This window comes from Agelaius tricolor, unplaced genomic scaffold, assembly GCF_023055355.1.
Source record: "Agelaius tricolor isolate 1412-34295 unplaced genomic scaffold, bAgeTri1.0.p SCAF_8, whole genome shotgun sequence".
NCBI lineage: Eukaryota > Metazoa > Chordata > Aves > Passeriformes > Icteridae > Agelaius > Agelaius tricolor.
In genome coordinates this window covers 12,252,128-12,266,739 of record NW_027269268.1, presented here as the reverse complement: position 1 = coordinate 12,266,739, position 14,612 = coordinate 12,252,128, and the positions used below count along the sequence as shown (strand labels likewise).

At 36.7% G+C, this 14,612-nt stretch overlaps 1 protein-coding gene across 7 annotated transcripts in view; it reads right to left on the bottom strand.

Moving 5' to 3' along the window:
• GRID2 (glutamate ionotropic receptor delta type subunit 2) overlaps positions 1-14,612 on the bottom strand; it is a 681,787-nt gene that overhangs the window by 190,912 nt on the left and 476,263 nt on the right. For all 7 annotated transcript variants that reach the window (XR_011679913.1, XR_011679915.1, XR_011679917.1 and 4 more), the window contains exon 8: positions 6,852-6,971. Coding sequence is in view for 2 of the 7 variants with exons in the window: in XM_071431643.1 (XP_071287744.1) it covers positions 6,852-6,971 (120 nt within the window). In the remaining 5 variants the exon portion in view is untranslated. The remainder of the gene's footprint in view (positions 1-6,851; positions 6,972-14,612) is intronic.

Sequence of the window (14,612 nt, the reverse complement as noted above, 5' to 3'; positions counted from 1 at the left end):
TTCTGCTGCAAAAAATGACTGAAGTTCTGTGTCATTCTTTGTTCTTATGCCCATTTTGAAGCACAGAATAATCACATAGGAGCCTCTGCAGTTAGGCACTTGCCTAACAGCATCAACAGAAAACAGGAGTTGCTGTTCTCAGCTTTTTTTAATTATTATTAATTTTTGACTGATCTTTCTCAAGTTTCCATTGTCATAACAAGATATGAAAGGAAATTAAAAACACAGTTTGAAAGTGGAAAATATTTCTCCTGTTCTTTGCTGTCAAGTCAACTATATTTTCTGCAGGAGATGGGTAAAATATAACCTCTTTTCCAGATGAACAGAAATGAATAAAATGCATGAAACTATATAATTTAAAGAGCATAAAAAAGATTTGTCTCCCTCTGATGAAAGCAATCAGTCAAAATAGGCAGTTCCCAATGCACTGAAAATATTTTTCAGTAAGAACATTCTTATCAGTTTTGACAGGATTGAATATTCTGAGCAAAAGAGAGACGAGCTCATCCCTGCCAAAACTGTGAAGAGAAACACTACAGAGCACCAAGGTCCCAAGGGGAATTTCTGCTTGACATCAATGCTTCTCTGCAGGGTTCCACTGCATTCCCTCCTTCTTCCATCCTGCATTTTCCCTTTCTCCCCACACTGTTCCTAATGCAGGAGCATGTCCCTCTTGACTCCAGAGTGCTGCAGTTATTCAGAGGCTTGAAAGACTATTTTTTTTCAAAATGATCTATAGCCCTGTAAGTCACTGTTAAGGGCCATCCAGCCTGTGAGCTGGAAACTGGATAAACCCAGATCTTAATTATTTGAGAGGAATTTTCACTGAGCACTTATCCTTATTGTTCTAGACCAGGGACTCTTGACACCCATTAGTATTACAGGCTAAAATTCTCTTTTTTACAACACATTAAACACACTAGAGCTCAGCAGACATGACTGACTGTTCTGGTAAGAAGAAATAGATGGGATAACACCTGTATAGCTCACTGTGCTTGCCTTGGGTTTGTGGGTATTATTTTGGAGTTGGACTTCTGGGTCATTTTGGTCCTACACCTGATCCTGGCTCTTATGGATTCTGGATGGATGTTTTGATCCACAGGTGAATAATTCATGTGGAATAGGTTGAGTTGTAGCAACTCTGCTCTGCATTTATCAGAAGGATGACTTGAACCTTTGTCTTCTGTGTTCCTGGGGCAGCATCCACCAAGCCACCAAATCCATCTCTGGCTTCTTTACTTTACACTTATTACAAGTAATGAAATATTCATCCAAAGAGCCCAGGATCAGGGCAGACAGCTGGACAATCCAGCACAAAAATTAGATTTCACTTCCTCCATCTGAATCAGAGAGTCCAAAAGCTGATAAATTCTCCAAATGGTACACTACTGATTACTTTGGGTCAGTCTGCCTCTCTTTCTGCATCTTCAAATTGTAAAAGAAAATGCTCCATTCAAAAGAAGAAAATTTTTTTAAGACCTTTAAATTTTTTTGAATTCAAAAATACAATTATGGATGGATACTTTAATTTCTTTTTCTGTTATAGTCAAATATGCATTTGGTTTGGATTTTAATCTAAGCAGAAGTACACTTCCAAGTAAAACATGGTTCTCTACTAACTCTAGTTTTATTGTGATGGCAATCAAATCCCCAACACTTCGCAGCCAAATTCAATTTCACTAAGATTTGACAAAAGATTTGCAGAAGCTACCAGGAAGTAAAGCATCACTCACTGTGTCTTAATAGATTTACTGCATAGCACTAAATGAAGGGAGGAAATTGTACTCTTCAGTAGGCTTACAGCAAAATTTAAGTTCTGCGCTGAACCAGAACAGCCAGTCTTGGTTCACCAACATATTTAATTAACTCTTTACCTTTAGAATTAAGCAGCTTACTTAATTTCTAGAAGAGTGTTTAAGTATTTAAAGTTGCTTTAGAAAGACCATCATGGTAGTACTGTGCCAGGTCCACCTTCTCCATCAATACTAGAGATTGCAGAGCAGTCAGACACAGCAACTTTTATTTCAACTCACTAGAAAATACACCATCAATAGTGTCTCTCTAAATCACAAGGATATCTTTCAGTCACATCATAAATTGCATGTCAACCTTTAGAAACACCTGCACAGGTCACAGCTTAAAGTATAAGGAAGTGACACAAATATATTTTTAAAGTCACATTACACAGGTCTACCTTGATTGTGCTGGCAAAGAGACCAGGTGAAACCATAATTTACCTCAAGTAGCTTAGCAAGAAGCTAACTGAGAAGGAAATACTTCACATGCTCTTGGTTATTAAATGGGGTTTGTTATTAAGTGTTGGCAGAGCTGTATAACTACTCTTTTTGCCTAATGGCACAAAAGGGAATATGTGATAATGGACGCAGAAAATACGTTTTACCTTTTAAGAATAGAAATCAACTTCCTGAAGATCAAAATATATGCTTGGAACATTGTTCCATGATTCAAGCGTAAGAAAAAAAATATAGCATATTAGAAAGAAATACCACTACTGTGATCAACAAGTATTTTCACATTAAGTGGAAATAGCAATTATTTTAAGAGAATGAAGAAATGCAAATCAGCTTTCCCATCTCTGAACAAATAGCACAACTACAGAGTGTTAACCCTTAATAGTCTGTGCAATGAAAACCTGCACGCATTGACTCTGCAGGGAAGGTTCTGCCACTTGCACTGGCAGAAGCAGAGAGGAACAATGTAGAACCTGTTAGACAGGTTTCAATCCCTTTCACGTGAGATGCTCCACACCACAGATCTCCCTTGGATCAAAACAGATAACATTTCCTCCTTAAGACAATCAAATCAAAAGGCTTTAGGACTGAACCCCACACAATCCTAGTGGACAAATCCTTCCTCCAAGGCATCTCTAGCTGTCCTGAATGCCAAGGAAACCTTGACATGGACATCTTGGTGCAGACAGGAATTGATGCAAGAGCCTGGTACATCATCTTGCTCCCTCACTGGGAAGAAATAACCTAAAACATCTTCAGAAGAGAAGAGAAACATACAGGAGGAGGTGAGTGTATGCTAATATGGATAGGGAGGTAGAGCAAAACACATCATCATCTTCAAATGCCCACCTGTGGTAAGAAAACCAGTGGGGGAACAGAAACAAAGTCCTCTAAACTTCAAATGTCAAACAGAGCCTTTGAAGATGAGCCCATTCTGAATTACACGGAGCACTGTAAGAAACATGAAAACCACTTTATTTCTGCAGTGCTGTTTTCTACACCACTGAGATGTAAGAGAGTACTCAGAGCTATCAACTTCCTTTTGTTCGTTTGTTTGTTGGATGGTTATTCATGGGAATGGCAGCTTTTATTTCAGCAGTATAGATAAAAGTATTGCACTGAAATTTAAATGTCAAAGAATACATGCTCAAATGTCAAATACCAACAGACAAATGCCAACAGAGAAATGTCAGAAATAGACCCATGTCCCTAACTGAATATAACTACATCTGCACAAATATAACTACATCTCCACAGCATGATGTGGAAAAGTGAGAGTTTTTCTTCACTTCCTTTGGGGTTGTAATACCACTGGTGTCAATAAAATCAGTACCTGGCAGCAGTCTGAGTGTATTACTCCAAGTACTTGGCTCTGGCAAAAGGTGCAAGCTAACTGATCCGTGGTCTGCGAGGTGATGGATAACATTTACAGTCACGAGGGTACAAAACTGCTGTTTCAGGCAAATCCCACTCCAGGATTTGCTAACTTGTCACTAGGTGACAGAGCCCAGTACAATGACCTTTCCCATGGATTCTCCCACTGCTTTTCAGGTATCATAGTAACCCATGAAAGCTGAAGGAGTGGACATGAAGATAGTTTTTCTTAGATACATGGCCTAATTTGACCAAATAAACCAAACATAAACATGAATTCTATGTGTATCCTAAACTATTTGCTTTTCTTGAGTCCTGGGAATAATCACCTACGAGTATTAGTGAACTTTGCAGTAGTATAAACTACTCCAGAACCCAAGCAGAACAGATTTCAAGCAGAAATTCTCTTTTCAATTCAATTTTCTCTTGAGAAATTCAAATGCGTTTTAAAATCATACTTTCTTTATTAAAATCAATTGACTGTTCCTCAGGAAAACAAAATAGCAATTCTTTAAACAATTCACTTGATGGGAATCTCTGGTCCCAATGACTTCAATGGGCCTTTTGTAATGATTTTACCCTTCATTATCTCCTATAAAAGTACTTGAAAATATGTTGATTAGGGAAGATGCATTAGCTTAGAAATTTCAGTCAGTCTGCTAATTGCAGCTGCTTCTACTAGAGTTGAGAAATAAAAATGCTTAGGTAGTTCTGCAGTCAGATCACTAAATACATGAAAATCTGAAGTGTACTTTAATTAGTGTAGTTAACAAAAATATATCTGACTCCTGTAATTATTGTGATTTGCTTCCAACACTAGTAGCTCATACACTGTAAAGTAAATCCTAGTCCAAGATAAAAGATGTGAATTTTTGTCAAATAGTAAAACCCCCTAAAAATTTTCTTCTCTGTCTCTGAAGCAATTGTTTTGAGAAACCTACCTTGTTTTTTAATTCTTTGACATTGACTAGAAATTAATTTTAAATTGTTTTCTTGCTCAATTTATTGCAAAAATTTGAAATAATTATTGGATTTTTTTAAACGAAACTTCTGAGAACAATTATCACATTCTCATAATATATACAGAACTTTCCTTCTAAAGAAATTTTTTTCTGTACACATCTTTTTAAAGGTTTCTCTGGCTTATTGAGTGCTGTTTAGGAAAAAAAAATGAAACAGTTTTAATTTGTTCTGCTCTGGACCCTTTTTTCTTTATAACCAGCTGCAGTGCATCACAAAACTCCACAGAGAAGCATTTATTATCTTTTCAACAAGAAAATTTTCTTATAATATCTAAATTTAATTTTAAATGCTCATCTTGGCAAACGTAAAGAAAACCCCACATACTTTTAGTATTTAGTATATATTTAGTATTTAGTTTAATTTTAAACTTTTTTTTCTCCTCAAAAGGATTGTATGATGCTGAGTTTCATCATCTAATTATATTCAGAGCAAAGCTCTATTCTCTTTCACCAACTCCAAATCCATTTCACTCTGAAGACAGTGAATGTCTCTTTGTTCTTGAACTACCATAAAGAGCAAACAAGGAAGGTTCAAAAGACGTGTTTGTGTTACCCCATTGTTTTACACAAGTTGGGTGTGACCGCAGTCATTAATATCTGTTTAAAAATCAAACTCTACCATAGCTTAAATTAATAGTACAATTCTAAACACACCATCAAAAAAGAGTTAGAATAGCCAGGAGGTTTTTTGTACTTCTATATTTCCAAGATCTTTCTGTGAGTCTCTCTTTCTTTTCTATCTTTTTGGGAATGAAAGAACACAGCTTAGTGCTTCACTCAGGCATTCACCCAGACAGGCCTGAAGTAAAAAAAAACCCAGTCAAAGTCAACCAAATAAATGAAGAGACACAGATTTGTCTCTTAGAAGGCAGCTCTAAAGAATAAATAGCTCCCCAGTGCATAGCATGGAAAATAAATCAAAATATGTTGAAACAGACAGAATTTAAATGTAAGGGAATAAGGATTTATCCAACATTCTGGTCTCCAAAGACTCTCAAGGTACCTCCAAATATCAACCAGATCCAGTTCTGTCTAGTTTCTGAAGCATCTGTCAGGACCTCTGCACAAGGTGACATAACTATAGGCCCATGTGTACATTAGGGTATTGACAAGAGATGAAAGAGCACAAACAGAATAACAATTCTGATGAATAGTGCAGGAGAAAGTTCAGTTTTTAGACACTTCAGACTTCCTATTTCTCTCTTCCTCCTTTCAGAGTACTTATCTGTTGCTCCAGAAGGTATGCAGACAAATGATGCACTTCATCATGAAGTGACACTTACACATGGACCCAGTTTACATATATTAAGAAAACTCTCTCATTTCCTTTCAATCACTTCATGTTCCTCCTATACAAAACAGAGTATGATGTGATACACTAAATTAAGATCTTGGTATTTTTCTGAAAGTCTGTCTTTCAAAGAGAGTTGCTTCTGGAAAAGCCTATTAGTATTTCATTTACCTGTGAAGTGCCATATGATTTTTGCCATTCCAGATGAGCAGTTTTTCAAAGTTAAGGCTATTCATTGCAAATAGAGACATGTTTCCACCATTTGTTACACAGGACTTAAACTTAGTTTTAAATTGGCAAAACTCAAATACCAAGAAAGAGTAATTTTGCTGGACATACATGCTATTCCCTGTAACAATGTAAGTCCCTTGGACTGCGTCTGGCAGCTGAGTACATAACATTAACTTATTCTGTAAAAGTTAACTCCTATTAAAACACCATGTATTTATTTCATGAAGAGGCTATAGAAGTTTTATCTATTCTACAAGAGAATTTCTCTTTCCATCGCTATGGACTTTAATCATATAGCAGGTGGGGCATCCCACTTTGACCAAGTATCAGGGACCAGTCTGGGTGCTCTAAACATAATTCAGTGTAAGATTTTCTATTTTGGACAGGGGTTGTAAGGGTTAAACACAACAGCTTTCACTGGTCTTTTGGGACAGTTCATCAGCAGCTTAACAAATTCTGCATTACAAATGGTATCTTGATCAACACAACCTCCTCCAAGACCTATTTGAAATCATGAAATAGATGAGTACCTCAACGTTCAAAGGTCTTCTCCCATGTCTTACTCCTTTACCAATACAGAACACCATGTTATCTGCCATCAAATGCTTTTCTATTAACATGGAACACAAGAAAGGTTTTGAAAAAATCAGCAATCTCTTAGTTGAATATATGTAGCCTTACCTTGCGGATGCCTCTGCCAAGATCTTCTCCGTAGTTTGTCCCCAAAATTTCAAAATGCACATTGGGATTCCCCCCATTTTCTGCAAATTCCAGTTCTCCAGTCAAGCCATTCACTCCACCCTATTGGAAAAAACAAAAAGGAAAATTGACTGAAAACTTCTAAGTAAGTAATTGTAACAACTTTTCATTTCTTGAAGGCCTTCATGCACCAGCTATGCAGAATAGATAGGTAACTACCAGAACTAGGATAGTTTTCCAAAGACCATGGTTCCCTAAAAATTCTGAAGCTTAAATTATTCCTGCATCAGAATGAAGTTCCTCACAGAAGAATTAAACTCAGCAATGCTAAGCAGAGTCAATACAAACAAGTCTTACTCTTAGCATATTTGCTAAGACTCCAATTTTTGCTCTTTGACCCATCAGCATGTATGTATGGACCCTTCAACTCCAACAAATTAAAAAAAATAAAAAGTAGTTTTTTGCAAAGAAGTTCAGTGAAAGCAAAGCTAAACACATAGAAGAAATTGCACAAAATTTAGTTATGTTTCTTGATCTTTTCTTTTTCCCCTCAAATGTTTCTCCCCCATGAGACTTCCACATGAGGGCAGGCTGAGGTTTAGATGAAGTTATGTGCTTTTTGAGCTCAATGTATATGATCTGCACAAATGAAGAAGAGATCCATTCAAGGTCTAGCTGAATGCAGTGATTTTTATTTTTCCTCCCAATTATCCTCTACTACGAAAACATGACATGAGCAACAAGGCAGCATCTCCTCAAGCTTGTTTTAACCTTTCTACAGTTTTGCTGGAAGGGGTTAAAATACTAGAGATGAAACACTGGAGTGAATAATCCCCACAAAGAATTAGAGTTGAAAGGGCTATACATGCCACAGCCATACTCAAAATCTATTCCAGAGTTAATTCAACGTGACACACATTTCATCTTTGTATAAAAACTGTGATGACCTGAACTATAAGATCAACAGAGCCATGTGAAATGCTGATAATGAAAACCTTTACTCTTCAAAAATTTCTTCAGTTTACAGATTGAAGGAAAATTTGATGCTTAGCACTCTCCCTCAAAAAAAAAAAAAAAACAAAAACAAAACACAAACCAACAAAAAACCAAAAGAACAGACCTGCAAAAAATATTTTAAGAATGTACAAAAAAAGAAATTTTCCTCTGGTGTAAAACCCATGAAATGCATAGTTTTCCCCCAAAACATAAAGCAAGAACTTTGCAATTGTGATTATTGTTTCACTTAGGAACTTTTCTATTTAACCTAGAGAAACTTGCCATATGAACTATCTAGCTAAGCACATGAGCCTTGCTGAATCATATTAAAAGCTCTGTTCTTACATCTTCAGTCTGGACAAAATCCAGGAAGGAATACAAAATTTGCATCTCCATTGCAGATTGTTGCAAAATGACAGAATGTTCACCTACTTTTATAAAACATTACTGTGATTATAACATAAGTAACGAAATTAATCATTGAGATGGTAGTTTTAGAATTTACTAGACTACTAGAAACTAGTACTATCAGGGAATAATGCACAAATACCTATATATTAAAATAAGAATGCAAATATTATAATAATACAACTATTTTATGAGTGCCATTTACAGTTAAAACCAATAAAATACTTTGTGCATAAACATATGTAATGATTTTTTATAAAATAGTTTTGATAATGTTTTCTTTCTATAGTGTTTACTTTTTTATTCTGTATTAGAAAAAAAAATTAAAAAAAGAAAGGAAAAAAGCCAATAGCCTGATTAAGGGTACATCTAAACAGACATTTGCAGGAATGGCAATGACTTTGGCAATTGCAAATCAGAGAATTTCGACAAACGTTGTGGTTAGCAAGACACTGATTACTTTTTATCTTGACTACCATCCTGCACTAACCAAATGTGGCTCTTGGATTGGGGTTAGCACATGCCTGGCTGGTTCAGAGTAAAGACAGTGAACTTGTGTTTGCCCACAAAATCACTTGAAGATATCCTTTGGTAAATAACCAAGTTACACAAATATAAACCTTTTACTCTAACTTAAATTTGACTTCATCCTACTTGTGGATCAGAAGCAGAAACCTGCCCTATATACCTTTCCTCTCATAGGTTCTTATCTATTTTTTGAATACCTAAGGCACAGTTTCACAGAAGATGAGATGGAGAAACACCTGCAAAGTGGCACAGACGTGTAAGAGTTGGGATGCCCAGCTGATTGCTCTAAGCCTCCATCTGGACATCTTACCCGACACTGATTTGGTTATATTATACTTAATATTTCATATATTGCTTCCTAAAACTTTCCCTCACACTGGGTATTAAACCTTTGGGTCTGAGGTAATTAAAGCCTGAAAATTAATTAAACTGGTATAGATGACCTGAGCAGTAGAATGATTTCAAGTGAGCCATAAGCAGGACCTGGAAAAAGGAAGGGGAAACTCTGGAACAAAGTGGGAAAAGAAAGGAAATATTCAACAAAAACATGACTATCTCTTCACATAGATGCTTTGTACAGCAGAAAATAGAAATGAAGAATACAGGATTTTCAATCTAGAAAATTTAGGTGGCATTTTTTTCCAGACTGAGAGCAGTCCCAATACTTAAAGGAAAATGGAGTTAAAACGTAAAGGATTTTCTGAAACTTGGGATAGCAATTAAAAATTTTAAAAACCTTTAAAATTTATTTTTATAACCTTTGTCCTTATTTGAGTAAATACAACTAAAAATAATTCAAATAATCATTTAACCTCAATTACACTTGAAGTAATCAATCAATCCATTTCTTTAGAAAACACAGGATTCTTTGGAAATATATGTCCCCTTACATACAGTACAGGTTAACAGAATTACCTAAGATGTTTGGGAATTTGATCTCTACCCAGGAACTTTGTATGAATTTGTTTAACTTGATTTTTAAATGGCTGCAATTGTCAGGGCAAGATACAAACTCCAAGTCCATCAGCTTTGGTTGTTTGGAATCCAGTCTTAACCACAACAACATTATTTCTCATTTATCTATTTTGGCAATCTATCATTCTTTGAAAATTTCTCATTTAGCAGTGTCTTAATCAGAGCTTCCTCTCCTAGACTGTGTACATATACAATAGTGAAATAAGAGCTCCCATCAAAATGGGAATGCTGCCATCTTGGGAAGGGAAGAGGCAGAAAGACAAAACAGCAAAGAACCACCAATATACCATCAACAATACTAAATTTAGAGGAAATTTCTTGGAGGTCTTGGTTTCTCCTCCCTGTCTGGGACTGATCTTGCTGGACCTGCAGGCCGTGCAATCCTGTTATTGCTCTCCCCTGCTCCTCATTGCTCCCCACAGCCTTTCCACAAGGCTTGCACAACTCTGGGTGCTGCTCAGGGCTGACAGAGGAGAGCAGGATAACACCTAGGAAGATTTTCAGGACACTGCTCCAAGTTTTGTGGGTACCTTTTCAGTGTGGCTCTTCTGAAACACTTGATTTACAGCATGTGTTTTACCCCTCTGCTAGTGCACAGTGGAAGGGGATCACAGAGGAAATGACCATCTGTATGACAGCTACTGATGCAGTAACTTCCTGATGAGATTTTTCCCAGATGATTTTAGTGTTAATCATGATAACAGGCAAGAGTAAAATAATTTTTTCATTCCATTTAACTCACAGAAACAATGCTGTTTGGGCAAGAATGAAGACATATTTGTTATCTACCTTCTCAAATTCTTCTGAGGTTCAGCTGCAACCATGTAATTTCCTGACACGTATACAACTGAAGAGTGAAATGTCAGTTGCTAGGCCAAAAATGTTTTACTTACAATCCTGATCACTGCTCTGGGCTTTGCAGAGCTGTTATAAAGCTTGGCAATATAATTAAAGCCTACTTGAGTCCCATCTAGACTGGCAAGATAAACTACAGTTTATATATGCTTAGGCAGTACTATGCTGTTAAGTCCCTGAAGAAAGCACTATTTACCTAGCAGTGAGGACCTCACTTGGCAATGTCAGCTTGCCAATCAGCTATAAAATACTGTACTTGCTCTCAGCTTCTGTTCAAACTTCCTCTTCTTTTTTCTTCAGGTACCAGCTCTTTTGCAATTAAGGATAAAAACTAGGCTATATCCTGCTATAGGCAGAACAAAAATGCTATAATCAGTAAATACACATTCCACATTTTATTCTTGAAAAAAGTCTGATCCTGAGAACATTGTTGAGTTTTCAACTAGCACTGACAATCCAATCCACTACCTGAAAAACAATTTGGCGTCTTTTTTGCATGTCACCACTGAGTGTCACTGACATTTCTGAGAGCAGAACTAGTTGACAATCCCACCTATGATTCATGAAACATCAAGAGGTACAGCTCATTCTCCAGAAAGGGATAGGCTCTGTGCTGCTGCTAGCACTGAAAATCTGCTGTTAGTGAGCTAAACAAATGTGACTGGAAGAGCCCTGGGACATGTGAGAGGAGGTATATGCAGAAACTTGATGCCATCTTGCTGAGTTGATCCTCCCTATAATCCTACTTACACTCATTCCCAGGCTACTCAGGAAGATTAATTTTTCCCAAAGTAGAATTATTTTCTAGTGATACTTATTCCTCCAACTGTGAAATGGCTTTACTGAGAGATAAACAAGTGAGCATGTGTTTAGGGATAGTTCCTATTACAAAAGTGAATTTAAACTAATTGCTGGAGCTGTCCAAATTCATTAGAAGGATTGTATTTCCTGATGAATTTAACTGTTTATTCAGTTCCAGGATGGGCAGGAACAGATATTAGATTTAAATAATTGTGGCGGGCTTAAAATGTTTTCTTTAGGCTTTGTCCAATCAGCTGAATTCACAAAGAAAAAAACGCTTTTGTAGCTGTTTGTAGAAATAGCGATGCATGAGTCAAATGCTCAGCAATGAAAAGTAACAAATGACAATAAGGAATGATTTAGACAGCTTTTTTACAATTTTAAGAAATGTTGGAAACTCTAATTTCCTCTCATTGCCTACTGTCCTTTACTAGCTCGTTCACTAAAAAGAAATCAGTTTATTTACCACCAGGGTAACAAATTTAACAATTGCTGCTGTAGGTTAAACATCAGCATCCCTTTCTCTTACCTTCTTCAGTGAGTAACTCAATCAAGATTTCCCACCTCTTCTTTTATTTCCCCCTCCAGAAATCGAAGAAAGGTCTCCCTCTGCAGCTAAAACACTGCCAAATGTTCCTGTTTCTGGATCTTTCAGAAAAATTCTCAACTCTTTTTCCCTTCAAAACCTTGAGTACTTGAGTATAATTTGACTCCTAGTGAAGCTACACCGAGAGGAGGAACAACCAGAGACAGGGTGATGATTTCAGCTCTGCAGTACCATGAAGGGTAAATAAAGGTGCTGCAGAGGATGGAAGTTCTTTTTCCAAGAGTATTTAAGAAATCCCCAATTGTAGTTTCACCCTGAATTATATCAATATCTTACTATGATATTCCATTATACACCACCACTGGCAACAGTGGTGATTTCAAAATGAAAATGAGGAACTTTAATTTGGAAACTATTCAAATACCATGTGGTAACTTTCATCTGTTTTCATTCAAAATTAAGGGAAACTGGTATGCTTTTGAGAAAAAAAAATCTATTTCAGTTGATTGTAGAGGATTCTCCAGGACAATAGGAAAGAAAAGATGTTTAAAGAATAAGACAAGATGGGAAAGAGAAGAATTCTCAGGAAGAGAGATGAAGTGAGGACTTTTTTCCCTTCATTACTTCTGAATTTTATTGTTTTCTGATACCTCATCAGGCATTCATCAATGCCAAATTTTTAATTTCAAAAGTACACAGCTGTGATCCCATGGTTCTTCTACATAAATGCTTTAGTGAAAGAAAAGAGAAAGTAGGCCACAAAACTAAAGAAGAATTCCTGTTTTTGTGCAATTCCACTTCTCAGCTGCACTCTTTGGCTTTCCCCTGCCTATGGATTGAAATGCTACTGACATCCACACAAAGTAAAATTTCTATATTTCATTTGGATTAAATTTTGACTTTCAATTTTAGCACGTTGCTTCTAGAAATTCATCTCTGTCAGCACAATGCAGTGTAAGGAGTATTTGGATTATTCAATTTACAGCAATAAAATAGTTCCTTATCAAAGCCATCTAATTGAAATAGCAGAGAAACCCAAAAGTGACAGGATGGAAACATGGTTAGCTGCACAGATCAGGAATTTCTTTGGCATTTGATTCATTTATTAGCAAGCTAACAACAAGTCTGAAATTTCCACTTGCTCCTGTCTTTTTGAATGTTTTCATAATTCTCCTGGCCATTTTAATGGAAAAGTGTGAAACAGTATTTACAAAATCCAAGGCAAGAAGAGAACCAGCTTGCCTGAATCCAAAATACATGGGACTGCCAAATGTGAATTGGAAATTGCTCAGACAGGTTAAGAGCAATTCAGTTTGGAGTCCCTTAAAGACCTACCTTGCCCCTGAATAAGAAATGTGTCCTGGATTATTCTTGCAGTGTCATGAGTTCAAACTGCAAGAATGGAAAATAGAAACAGATACCAAAGAAATCCTTGAACTATCATTTTGGAGGTAATGCAGATTAACCTGGGACTGGGTAAAATATAAGCAGCGTTCAAAGGAATCTTACATTTTGCCAGTGTCATCATAATTTCCGGTAAAGCTAAATACCTAGAGCAGAATAGCAACTTCTCAAGACAACAATATATTTTAAATTATTTTTATGTCCTGTAGTGAAAGCCATAAATAAAGTGCCATTTTAATTTTTTTTACTGTCCTTTTTTTTCTGTGTTTACAACACCAGCACTTTAAATGCAAGTATGCATTATCAGGAAGTGTATGCAGACAAATGAGGAGGCAGTTTTATGAAAGACATCAATAGCATAAAGAAAATGAGGCAAAAAACTTACAGGGAAGGGCAAACTCTCAACTTGTTCATATTGACTAAATATTGGAAGGCTGCGATATTTGTCTGTAAGTATGTGGAGGCTGTACACATCAGGAAGAAAGGAAATAACTAAGAGAAATTATCTTTGAAGACTGAAGAACAGGAAAAGCATCTTGGGCATGACAAGGATTAAGGTAGGAAATAAAAATCACAGGGAAGCAGCAACATTGGATAAAGCTGTATCGAGACTTACACTTTTCAGTTGAGACAGCCACAATACACAGACTAACACCACACAATTTCAGAAAACTTAAAGCATTAGCCCATACAGAGTAACACCATACCACTTCAGAAAGCTTCAAGCTCTGCCCTTTATTGCTCTTCAGTGCAACCTTTTACATCCTTATCTTACATGCATTGCACCTGTGTGCCCTCTGCTCCCTTTGGTGATGGGTCAGTGCCCAGCATCTGTCCTTCTTGTTCTTTGGTGATGGGTCAGTGCCCCTGGGCACTCCCTGGCTCATTGCTGTCAATGCTGCTCACCTGCTGCTCACAGCTGCAGCCCACTGGGGATGAGGTTCAATTGCAGCCCCATTCCCAATTACCCCAAACTGTGTGCCCACAATTCCCCTTTTTATCCTTTTAAATAAATGCTAAGTTTACCATCTCTCCATAGAGCCCTTGTAGAAGAAATAGTAAACGTGGTAGAAGTATCTCTTGTGTAGGCTCTACTATCTCTGCAATGTGTCTGTGTACTGACCTTGATTCACTCCCTAAACTTATATTACATGTAGCTGTACAACTTTATAAGGTAACACACAAGAATACAGCTGTATAATTCCATCATTGTTTTGAGGGGTGTTATC